General features: G+C 42.9%; 2 protein-coding genes across 2 annotated transcripts; both read left to right on the top strand.

The window, feature by feature from the left end:
* The first annotated feature begins 7429 nt into the window (after positions 1–7429).
* LOC108108827 lies at positions 7430–9103 on the top strand. The gene has a single exon (XM_017217023.2). It carries the CDS (start codon positions 7430–7432, stop codon positions 9101–9103), a length of 1674 nt encoding a protein of 557 aa, XP_017072512.2.
* A 233-nt stretch (positions 9104–9336) lies between these two features.
* LOC108108829 lies at positions 9337–11111 on the top strand. The gene has a single exon (XM_017217026.2). It carries the CDS (start codon positions 9445–9447, stop codon positions 11080–11082), a length of 1638 nt encoding a protein of 545 aa, XP_017072515.1. The 5' UTR covers positions 9337–9444; the 3' UTR covers positions 11083–11111.
* Positions 11112–12776: the final 1665 nt, after the last annotated feature.

The raw sequence follows: 12776 nt of genomic DNA, 5'->3' as shown, positions 1-12776 counted from the left end.
CAAATTGCCAGGGCGACGGCCATCGACAATTTCATTTCTTTACTGGACTGAATGCTGCCGCTCCTGCTGGCTCGCTGGCTGACTGCTTCCATTTGGAAGCCGAAGTGCAGTTCAAAAGGTTTGCCAAATTATAAATTAAAAGTAAATCGAATCGAATGCTTAGCCATTTGTCTATGAACTTGAAAGTGCTTTGGCAATGTGAAAGCCACAAAGCTGAAGCTCAGGGGTCAGGTCCAAATAGCCAACGAAATTCGTAACCGGAGTGGTGGTGGAGCGTGGTGCAGGTGCATGCCAAATCCGTTTGTCAGCGTCAGCATCTCGGTCGTGTGTTTTTCCAGCTTGTTCTAATTTGCATGCAAACGGATCTTTGAACACCAGACCGGAATGGCATGGTATATGGCATATGGCATATGGCATAGTATGGACTGAACTGGACAGCGGCGACCTGCCACAAGCCATGACGAATTACTTGACACCCGGACGGGCCATAAAACGGTGATCGTTTTTGGCGGGGGCGTTCCATTTGGCCTCGGTTCTTCGGTCATGGTCAAAATCGGGTTCTGCCAGGCTATTTCAATTGGTATTGATGGGGCCGCCGGAAAACAGGCTGGTTCCTCTGGCTAATTGCAATTGTCGTTTGATGGCCAAATGACATCTCTCTTTTTCCTGATTTACGGCCAAACATTGCGGCTTGATGAGATGGTCGTCAGGTTTTAGTGCGTGCATCACTCATTGTTACAGTTAGAGAGCTGGCAGCTCTAATTTAATTTAAATGCAGCCCGCCAAAACGACACCCGCCGCTGTCGCTCGTTTGTCTGCCTGCAGCGGCTTCAGTTACAGCCTCTACTTTTATCACTACACCTCCAAGTCCAAGTCCAAGTCCAAGCGGATCTTGCTCCACATCCACATCCATTTTGGCTGCAGGTTTTCAAGTGTATATGTTTGCCTTGGTGGTGGCGGTGAAATTTCGCCCGCCTGGCGTGGGCGTTTTTGGCTCAAATGCCTTCAGCCAGTCTTTACGGCCGCCGTTTCAATGCGCTTTAATTTCTATTGCCCCGGACAAGATTGCAATTCATTTCCCTGCCATTTGCCGGCCAGAGCTGACACATAATTAAAGTCTCACACACAAAAAGAAATTAACGTTATCTATGAAAAATAAGATGGTCATTTAAAGTGAAGATTTTTTGATAAAGATAGGTTTATTTTTGTATCTAAAAAGTATACGATATTTCATTAAGCTTTATTAATGTTTTTATTTATTTTACAAGAGGAAGAAGTTGGTTTTTAGGTGTCCTCTCCTTTCTATTGTAGAGACGCTTCTCCACATATCTCCTTTATAACCATCTCTTGATGGATTTTAGCCATCGTTTCTTAATCAAAGGAAATGGAAATCATATTTTGAATAACTTGCAAAATAATTGGTAATATTTTCTCCGAGTGGCAACTAGTTTGGGTGTTCATAAAATCGGCATTTGACAGTTAGGCAAACAAACTCTCAGCATCATCATCATCATAACTCGTGCGGGGGCATTATCAATTGTCATCGTTGGATCGCTGTTGTCATCGGGCCGGGCTTATTGCTGTTTATCCATTCTGCCCGCTCTTATCAACATCGCCATCAGCGCAAAAGCGAACATTTGTTAAACACTAAATGCACTTATTTGTTTTGCGGCAGTGGCAGAGGCAGTGGCAACAGCAGCGTCTGTGCCAGTGGCAGCCAAAAGAATGCAATCAACGTTTTGGCCACACACATACACACAGGAACTACAACAGCAGCAGCAGCAACTGCAACTGCAGCTCCCTGGTTGACTGCCTGACTGACTGACAGTGGTTTTTGGTTTTGGCCCCGACTCTGCTCTGCTCAGTGGGGAAGCTACTAAAATGAGGCAGTCTCCGGAGGAGCTCCAGAGCTTAGTTTTTGTGTTCATTTGACTCCCACGTTTGCGATGGCGCATTGCACAAATTGCATTATTTGCACGCCGCGCAGTTGCAGTCTGGCTGACTGTTGTTGTTAGTATTATCATCAACATTGTTCTTGTTTTTTTTTTTATTTTTTCGACCGTTTTCCTGCGGCACTTGACGCCACGAGAACATAAAAATGCTTTTCAGCACTCGAAATGATGATGACTGTCCTCCGCCCCCTTGTTCGGCTAAACTACTCCAGTCAAAATAGCATTTTAATAGACGCAACAGCAATAGCAACAGCAACAGCAACAGCAACAGCAACACAGCAAAACCCACCGACACGACGACCCAGAGCTAAACTTTTTAGCCAAAGTCAGTGAACATGTGAAAATACTTTGGCTAGTAGTAAAAAAGAAAAATCCGCAAGAGAATAAGGGGAAGTCACAGGAATTGCCAGCACACGCTTTTCTAATTTAAGAACCTTTCGCTGCATGTCCAGAAATTTGACATCAACTTGCCGCTTGCCGGCCAAATGTTATCTAAGCCACCACAAACGGAATCCAGTTAGCTGCGTCAGTCGGAAGAGCAAACAAAAAGGCAACAAAAACGTTATATGGGTATATGGGGATTTCAAAAAGCGGCTAGACGCCCTGTTTGCCTCAGCACTTGACTTGCCCCATTTGCTGCCGGGGTGGTGGGTGTTGCTATTGCAGTTTATGTTGCTTTTGCTGTTGCTGCTGCTGTTGTTGCTCTTGATGTTGCTGGTGTAATGAGCAACTGCTGCTGAGCTGGCAAGTCAAGTGCTCATCATGACAGCTGCAAAATGCGAGGCGAAGATGATTTATAATTGTCATAGACTTCCTGGTTTTGTTGTTCAAAAACGGGCGATGAGTGAAAAGCCGAGCACTGCCAACACGAATCATATCCATGGCAGATACATTTCAGCACCTGTTACTGGCAGTGATCATAGTGGCAGAAACAACTTTAGAAGGAGGAAAATCTATGGAAGATTTGGTTAGACTAGGAGATGAATGCGAAATTTGAACATAAAACTTTGTAATTTTACTGCATTTTTTGACTTTAGACAAGATTGAGTGTAAATTACAATTTTTGTTAATTTGTTTTTATATTTGAAGTTCTCAAAGTTTTTGAGTGTAAAAAATATATAGCAAACGAACTAAAAAATAATTTAAATTTAGCGGAACAAATTTGATAACTTTACTTTAGCATTTAACGAGTTCAACTGATTATGGCGAAATCAAGTTTCCACTTAATGTTTATATTCATCAAAAAGCTGCTCTGAATTTGTATGTTTATGTCAATATAAACATTTTATGGCTGCTTTTATGAATGCTTTTTATATTGAGTTTAAGGCTGAGAATACTGTGCTCTAAAAGTATCTTTATTAAAGCCATATAAAATGATTTAACAAAATTATGACCATGCTCTCAAGAGCCAAGTTAACGTTCACAAATGGTAAATCAATCCATAATGGATCCAAATATATAGTTCAAGCTGTCTACATCTTAATCTTGGCCCATTTGATTTGTTTAAATAAGAGCCATTAAAAACTTTAAGGGTAATTATGCCACGAAACTGTTATTGCAATATGGCTAATTCCCGGATTCATTTCGTAGCTGGACTAGTGGCTCATATTCCGTTTCCTTTTGCCTGGGAGCCGCAGTTCCGCATTTAACAATACACACACAGACACAGATGCAGACAGACACACCGCAAATGGCCAAGAGGCAACCGAGTTATGCAACTTCAGTCCGTCGACGCGGCTAGGCAATGGCGGGCAATTAATTTAATTGCAAACGGCATGAGAGCTCGCCACGCCCTGAATTTATTTTAATTAGCCCGATATTCGCTTCATTATATTTACATACATCAACACACTGCCTCTGCACCGGCGATCTAGCCAAGCGAAGCGATCTTGCCCAGAAATAGTTCGGTCTAATAAGTGGCATTTATAATTTTATTGACTGCCAGGCCAACCCCAACAGCCGCCACAAAAGATTGCCGAGCGATCGATTGATGCCGGATTCTGAGATTCAGTTTTGAAATCCGCTGCAGCAGAAGAGCCTCTGGCTTCGAAAAATTTGGACATATGCCAGTCTGTATGTTTCTTTTTTTTGTACTATACTTTTGGCCAGGTCGATACTAAATTTTTCGACATTAGTTGGCAATTTTTTGTGGCCCAAAGCTGTCACGCCGACAGAACGTCAAGGAGAGATCACAGAAATGGGAGGAAATATATTTTAAACAAGGAACTTGGAGTGCTCTATATTAGATTAGATTTTAAAGGGATATAGAAGATATATTTCCCTGAACTTAAAAAAAGAAATTAAATTTTTACCCTTTAAGGGCTTTCTGTTGTATTTTATTAAATATTTTTAGGAAATATTTTAAGGTGATCCTTAGTCAAGTTTGTGGAGTATTGCCTTCATAGTTTCCATCTTTATAAAAAGGAAGTTCTTTTATATTTAGAGTATCCTTGAAGTCCCATTAGTCAACCCCCTTCGAAAGAGTACAATACACCCAAGAGCCACAACACATTTGCCACATTTTGACTTCTCGTCAGAGGGCGACTTTGTTCCGCTGGCCGCGGCAGTGTTTGCTAAACAGGCACACTTCGAGCCGGATCGGATCTGGTCGGAACGGAACGGAACGGAACAATGCTGGCTAGCTGGCCTGGGCTGGATTGGCCCCAGACCCTGACATATTCCTAGTTGACGGCGCACGACTTGGTAGTGGAAGGAGTACGGGACAGGGGAGTCACGGGGCAAGTTGCAACGCCCTGGAGGTGATCCAAGGCGGATCGGGGGCATCATTATGATGTGACTGTGACGGGGTGGGCAACCTTTCGGGAGGGGCTATACTCGCCCTGCAACATTTGCAACATTTTCATTTTCGTTTGGCTTGACTCGTTTCGCTGCCATGTGGCACATTTATCAAGAAAAAATGCCCACTGACATTTGGCCAGCCACTTGAACTGGGTTAGCAGTGCAGCTCAGCTCAGCTCGGTGCTCATTAATTTTATTTGTTGCCAAAAAAAAAAATGGAAGAAAAAAAAGATTGTTTGACTCGACCCTGGGGCATCACTACAAATCCCAATCCGGATTTCTCAATACGCAATTTCTGTACAAGATTTCGAGATTGGCCTACTCGATCGGATCGATCAGAATTTGTAATTAAAGGGCGATGGAGAGATTCGAAGGGCGGTCCGCAGACCTAATGAATGCCGGCTGCTAATTAAGTTTTTAATGATCCACATTTGGCGCTTACAAGCTGGTAAATCAATTAGCGCCCGCAGCCGCAGCCGCAGCTAACAATATGGCTAACAAATGAGCTTGGCCCAAAACCAAATGGTTTTGACAATTGCAACCGAACTACGCCCAACTACGCGGCCAGCAATCTCTGATGTAATCTGTGGCCAATTGGCGTCGTTGGCCTGAAATATGTTTTATCGCATTTATTATCAGCTGCACCAAATCGTCTATAATTGAAAAACTGTTAACTAGATTAGCTGCCATTAGATCGAGCGATCGGGCCAGGCCAAGTGGCTGGGGTTTGGGGTCTGGGCAACCGAAAAACCGATCCATATCCAGTTTGGTTGTGGCCATTTAGTTGTGCGGAGATAACAGTCCAAGCCATAGTGGACTAGACTTGTGGCCAAAATGGCGCTGGCCATGTTCATAAATAAAGTGCGGCTGCCCCAAAGGGACATGCCATCCATTCTCCATTTTTGTTCGAATTTTCTTTATTTATTTAAGTGCCTGGAAATCAGCCTTTTGCTGGCTGCTCTTTGAAATCTAATTAAGTTGTTTAAGTGGAATTTGTGGCCATAAAATTATGCAAATCTCTCGGTGCGCCACCGCACATCTACCCCACTCGATAGACACTCTTTCGGATGCATATTTGCATTGGTAATTTGCACTCGAAAAGCCCACAAAGCCTCCGGGGCCTCAGCTCTTGGCTCGTAAATCATAAGTGGGTGAGTTACGGTTTGAATTTGTTTTTGTTTTTATTTTAGTCTAAGCGCCACCGACATAATGTAGGGGGGAACTATGTATTATGAGATAAATAATTTTCTTTTATTGCAAAATTTAAGGGTGTGAGCTGGCAGGCGGAAAAGTTCTCAGGCTCCATGGAAAGCCATTAATTTGGGTCATAAAAAATTCGACTTTTATTCGAGCTTTTCACATGATTTCTTGATTGTGGAGGGGAATGCATATAGGCAGTATGCCCACACAGGTGCATAAAGATGTCAACGCTTAACTTATCAAGCCAGACAAACACGAACACCAAAACTGAAAAACGCCAACGACGATGATGCGACAACGTTGTTAATACAATAAAACCACTGTAATTTCTGCTTTGGGTTTATTTGCGTGTCGCCGCTGCTGGTCACAAAATACAAGTAGCGCCCACCGCTGACCGTTTATCAAACAACAATAAACTGTAATTTATGAAAAATGCCTGTAAAATGACGATAAAACAAGTGCCACGACCACGAGACGACACCATCGAAAGCCAAAGCAACAAAATAATACTGTTGCCGTTGCTGCTAATGCTGTAGTGGAGATGATGATGATGATGATGACATGGACATGGCTGCCAGTCTTGGGATCCAGCAACCTGCTGCAGTGGGTGTGCGATTGGAGGTGCTGACCAAGAAGTCCAACAACAACAATTCATTTGACCGGTATGCCAGGGGGTGAGGGATCGCCGGCGGGTTACCGAGTTCGCCGATCCCCAGCTGCATCTTCACATTTGGCCCGAACATTTGACCATTGTCAACACGCTGGTCTGTTGTTTGGCTCGCCAGCAATTGTCTTTGTACATTACAGGCACAGGCGAGGTTTGTACTGGGGTATATCATCTGATGGATCATGAATGTGAAGATGCAAATTTTACATATTTATTCTTTTATTATTTTAACCTTTAGATTGGTTTTTTATGGATGTTTGGTAGATTAAAGAGCTGTAAAGGCCTGTACTTATCGAAATACTTAAATAACAAGTTTACTATAAAGTTTTATTAACCAATTGCTTGCTAGTTTATATTTATTTCCATTTTCATTTTTAATCAAACATGTTTATGGATGTATCCTCTTCGTGTGTAAAAACTTGTAAAGGACAATATATAAGAATATAACTTTTAAGCATACTATCTAAACTTAAAGTAGTTCTTAGCCTAGGGTATCTCCCATTCGAACACTCCATCCTGCAGCATTCTCCTTGGCTTATTTGGGTCACTACGGCGACAGGTCAGAAAAGCCACAATTTTGTGCGTCGCAACTTTTGCTTTCGAGCGTTGGCGCGAGCTCCTTTGCATTCACTCTGCTGCATTGTATTCGAAACTCTCCTGCATTTGGCATTCGAAATGAGTGGCAGAAAGGGTTCTGCAAGTCAGCCCTTAAAAATGCTGACACCTTCGAATTCGGATAGAGAACAATAGTAGCAGGGCCTTAAAAAGCTCTAACCAATCCTTGAATGGGCCACTAGTCCAAAAGTCAAGCATGTGGCAACAAGTGCAGTTGGTGGAGACACCAAATTGGCTACGAGCTGAGGTTCTCGAACACTTCTGGACACATTTAAGGGTGGAGATAAAATTCAGGACCTTACTCTACTATCGATTGAGTTCCTGTGATTGCTGGTTCGAAGGGTTTTTGGGAACTGATAATTCAACGACTTTGCTGTGGAACGACAAGACCTACCCACATTATCTTGGCTTTCGACAGGATATGGACATCTTGGCAGTGGTTTGCTTGAGTTTTTCTCAATATAAGGAAGTTCTGAATGCACTAAGCATAATACTGGATCAAATTCGTAGTATACCCTTAGTGCTTCAGTTTTGTGGAGAGGAAGATCCGATTAAGGAGCAGGATTCAGCTGGAATAATATTCTACTTGTGTTGGGAGCTGAAGATGCCTAATGTGTTGCTGCTTTCATGGAACTTTTTTAGCACCAGAACATTCTACGCTTATGAAATGTTTCCAAAGTTTAAAGTTATAAGAAAAGTTTATGAAACATACCTCACTCTGTTTCCCTACAAGCTGGGAAATCTTCAAGGACATCCGATTCGCACTTTACCAGATAATTCAGAGCCACATACCATCGTGCAAAGATCTTTGAATGGTTCTTATGTGATATATGGACCCGTTTGGCGGTTTATGATTGAATTTGCAAAACATATTAATGGAAGTTTGTATCTACCCGGAAATCCAGTTACTGAAAGAACCGTAAACTATGCTCAGGTCGTAGACTTAGTGAGAAACAAAACCGTAGAGATAGCAGCCAGTTTGAGGCCTTTTGTTCATGTCCAGCGAAGTAAAGCCCACATCTTTGGGTATCCGATGATGGTTGGTAATTGGTGTACAATGTTACCAGTAGAAAGGGCTATAACAAGCCATGAGGCATTGCTCAGATTGATGAAGTCACCTTGGACCTGGCTCTTTTTAGTACTGCTCTACATGCTGCATAAGTTTTTGATCTACAGAATACGGCTCAACAGTCCATTAGTTCATCTAGTGAAACCTCTAACTTTCCTGGCGCTTCTCTGTTTCCTGCAAGCTCAACTTTCGGCCTATTTCATAGGACCTCAGGAGGTTAATCATATAAGCAGCATGCAGCAGGTACAGGAAGCTGGTCTAAAAATCCGAGGAATGCGATCGGAGTTCATGGAGTATCCCATCGACATAAAGAGTAGATATGCCTCATCATTTTTGCTGCATGACGTTTTCTTTGATTTGGCAAAATATCGAAATAATTTCAATACATCCTATGGTTATACAGTGACCTCTATTAAGTGGGAACTGTACAAGGAGGCCCAGCTGCGTCTTCGAAGACCTTTGTTTCGCTACTCAACTGACATTTGCGTCCAGAAGCTATCACTTTTCTCACTGATCCTGGAAAACAATTGCATATATCGCTACCAGATGAAGGAGTTTATCATAAGACTACATGAAGCTGGACTACTACGATTGTGGTATCGTCGATCCTATTATGTCATGGTTGAGGCAGGACGTTTCCATCTTCGGGACATCAACACGCACCACCATGTGCAAGCGATTCCTTGGTCGGAATGGCAGTATATGGCGGCAACGTATGGGGTTGGACTTCTATTTTCGGTGGTTGTGTTTGTCATCGAGCTCACAATTCACTGCGTAAATGTTTGCTTAGACAACTTGTAGGTTGAGTTAAGAAGTCGAAGAAGTAAATAAAAAGGATTACCTATAATAGCGAAAAAGAAAGTGTATTCGCTTTATGAGAATTGTGATACTTGTGTTATGTTTTGGTTTCCAAATTAAAAGCGAAATAATTGAAAGACTTTCTAAAGGATAAAAGTTCGAAAGGTTTGCAGAGAAACTATAATGGGTATCTCAAAAGTATATCGACTATACTTTGTTATTTTTACCACAACTTCATATCAACTTTATAAATAACCTTCCGTGCGTTACTTTCCCACCGATTGAGCAAATAAAATTCCTAATATTAGATAGAACCATCCCTGGATCGAAGTCAGTTCCCTGAGATGTCTGCGACCGTTAGTAGTATTCATCACAAGCTCGTGTCGCTGATAAGTCGTGGTCAAGAGTTTACCAGCATATTTTTCTATGCTCCAGCAATAGGAAGTTGCCACTTGGAGGATACTCTTGCCACATCAACTTGGGGATTACCTTTGGTAATATGGCGTTCGGACAGGACTGTGATTCTAAATGGATTTATCGGCGAGGGACTCTTGGTACTGGCCTGTCTTCCAGACTTCCATTGGAGAGCTTTTATGGGCAGTTTGACAAGGAGCTTAAAATACCTTAGACAGGCCAGAATACTCATTGAGTTTATGGAGGACAGAGATGAATATTTAGTCGATCAGGTTCTGGAGTTCTGTCTAAGTCGGGATATGATTAATGTCAATGCCATCTTCAATGATTTCGGGGAGACTCTGATAGTAAGCAGCTTTGAGGCCTATCCGTCCTTTGAGATGGTGAATCTAACTTTTACAGAGGACACACCAGTAACTGATTTGTACCCAAATAAGATGTTAAACCTCCGAGGTGGTAGACTCCGTACAATGCCTGACTACTCCGAGCCAAATACCATACTCTACCGAGACAAACAGGGTAAAAAGAAGATCCTGGGATATTTGTGGGACATCATGGAGACATATGCTCGGAAACACAACGCCCAGTTGGAGGTGGTCAATAAGTACCCGGATGAAAGGCCTCTAAACTATATCGAAATCCTGGATGTGGCTCAAAGTGGAACTATAGATGTAGGTGCCAGCATTCAGCCCATGTCAATGGGTAGCCTAGATCGGGTGCATGAGCTGTCCTATACAGTGAATCAAGCCAGTTGGTGCACCATGTTGCCGGTGGAGAGGCAGCTTGATATATCCGAATCGCTTTCTAGAGTGCTGCCGTATCCAACTTTTGGTTTTCTGATTTTTCTCTGGATTTTGCATGAGATGACGCATAGACGATGGCGGAGGCATCAGAGGCTTCAAAGGATTGGCTGGCTGGTGTTGGCCACATTGCTGAGCTCTAATTATCTGGGCAGACTGTTACCTCTTTTCACGGATCCCCCATCTTTACCACCAATCGATAGCCTGGCTGCCTTGATAGAATCTCCAGTAAGGATTATCTCTATAAGATCGGAGTACTCTTCGATTGAGTTTACACAGCGCACTAAGTACTCAGCTGCCTTTCGGCTTACTTTGAAGAGTACAGAGCTGATCAGGTTACGGAATTCCCTAAACACTTCTTATGGTTATACTGTTACTAGTGAAAAGTGGAAAATTTATGAGGAGCAGCAGAAGCGAAGTTCAAGGCCTCTCTTTCGATATTCCAAGGATCTTTGTTTCTTCGAGATGATACCTTTCGGCCTGGTTATTCCCGAGAACTCCCCACATAGAGCTCCCTTGCATAACTTCACCCTGTTACTCTCACAGTCTGGTCTTCATGATTTGTGGGTGGCCAGGGGTTTCTCCTATATGGTGAAAGCCGGTAAGATCAACTTTACGGACTTTGGAAAGCGTTATCAGGCGGAGACCCTTAACACTACGGATCTCAGACATGTCATCGTTCTCTATGGTTGTGGCGTGTTAATTAGTTTAGTTCTATTTACCAGCGAACTTTTTGTCAGTTGGGTAAACTATTGGCTGGGCTTTTAATTGTTCACGCGGCAATTACGGCGATGGCTTCCGATAAAACCACGCAGTTCCGGTTAACCACCCTACCACCAACTTACCACTTAGTAAATAATAGAGACAAGCCAGGACAAAAAAAACTAAATAGAAACTTTGTGTTTTACTTCGTGACGGTGACAAGGGTTCCTGGAGTGCCCGAAACGCTGGCAAGGAGACAGTAGTTAACAATGCTGTTGAATGGTTTCCTACCGTCTTACACCTTCAAGCTGCGAGCTGCGAGCTGAGAGCTGCGAGCTGCGAGGGCAAATGAAATAAATGTAAATTGCCTCCTACGAAGTCACCGCAGCGACACGACGGGCACCACGAAATGAGACCCCAATCGAGGGGGAGATATGAACCACTAAACCACCGAACGAACCACTGAGCGGGCCATCGAGCCATCAGACAACCGCAGCAGATCCACCACCAAATTATGTAAAAACCTTGGCAGCAAACACTAGCAAATTGTGGCCTAGTGTCGGAGTTGTCTGTTTCTAGCATTTTTGGTAGGACAACGCAAGAGAGTTTCAGTCTTTGTTGGCCCGTTTTGATTAACATAAAGCGAATAATAGACATCGACTGGCAGCAACGTGTACAAATTTGATTTCACGATTTTGCACTATTTAGCCAAAAGAAGCCAGCCAACCAAACAACCAACACCTGCAACATAGGCAACATTGGCAGATACAAGCGGCTCTTTTTTTTTTTTGGTAATTTTTGACAGCTGAAGATGCATTTTCAGTTCGTTTCCACGGCTGTCAATGATGTGTTGCAACATGCATATCTCAATTTCAAATGATGTCTAGTTAGGCAAATGAACCGACTCTTTTGTTGTATATGAATTGGCCCAGTTTTTCGGCTTGTTTACTTTTAGAATTTTCATGACTCCAAAGGAGGGAGAATCGATGTCTAGATTCTCGGTTTTTGGGCTAAGACAATTGGCACGCCAAAAGCAATTTATGACACACAAGAAGCACCACGATTTGGTTGACAAATTTCCCCAAAGAACACGATGCCTGGGAAATGAATTATGTGGCCGTGATCGGCGGGAAAATCAAGCCACAAACCGCTGATCGAGCGGGCCAAGACCCTCACGACATGTGAGACAATTTCCAAACAGTCGTGGCCAACAATCCAATCGCGATTCAAGATTTGCTGCAAATTATTAAACGATCTGTCCCACCGAAGGTCAGCGATGTAGAAAACACGCATGCCCATCCAGAAATTTGCAAAAGACCGCAGAAAACTTTCTCCGCAAGACGGATGCGAGGGTGTTGTCAGCTGCCAAGAAGGATCAGGCTTAAGTCACAGCCCCGACCATAAAAACCTCTTGGCCGGCCAAAAAGACGCCGCCTGAACTTTGAATGGCAGCCAAAAAACAAGTCGGGAGCTGGAATGGCCAGCACCGAAATTTTGAGACCCTTTCCAGGAAACTTTTAATATTCAGAAATCAATAAAAAAATTCCAAGAAATGGAAATAAATATATTTAGTTTGTTTTTTCTTAAATGCTATTATCATTTCAAGTCTTTCCCATTAATGAACATTACTTTCTAAAAGAGGTTTACCTTTTAATAAGTTCCAAGTGCCCTTTGTTAGGGTAGCCATGTGAAGCCAAAAAAATATTTCAGCTTAAAAATTCTACAGCTGCAGCTGGCCCTCTGGGCTCGGCCTGTCGTAT

The sequence above is a fragment of the Drosophila eugracilis genome, unplaced genomic scaffold (assembly GCF_018153835.1).
Source record: "Drosophila eugracilis isolate 14026-0451.02 unplaced genomic scaffold, ASM1815383v1 contig_75, whole genome shotgun sequence".
Classification (NCBI taxonomy): Eukaryota; Metazoa; Arthropoda; class Insecta; order Diptera; family Drosophilidae; genus Drosophila; species Drosophila eugracilis.
Note: the sequence above shows the minus strand (reverse complement) of the source record. Positions and strands in the feature narration are given on the sequence as shown.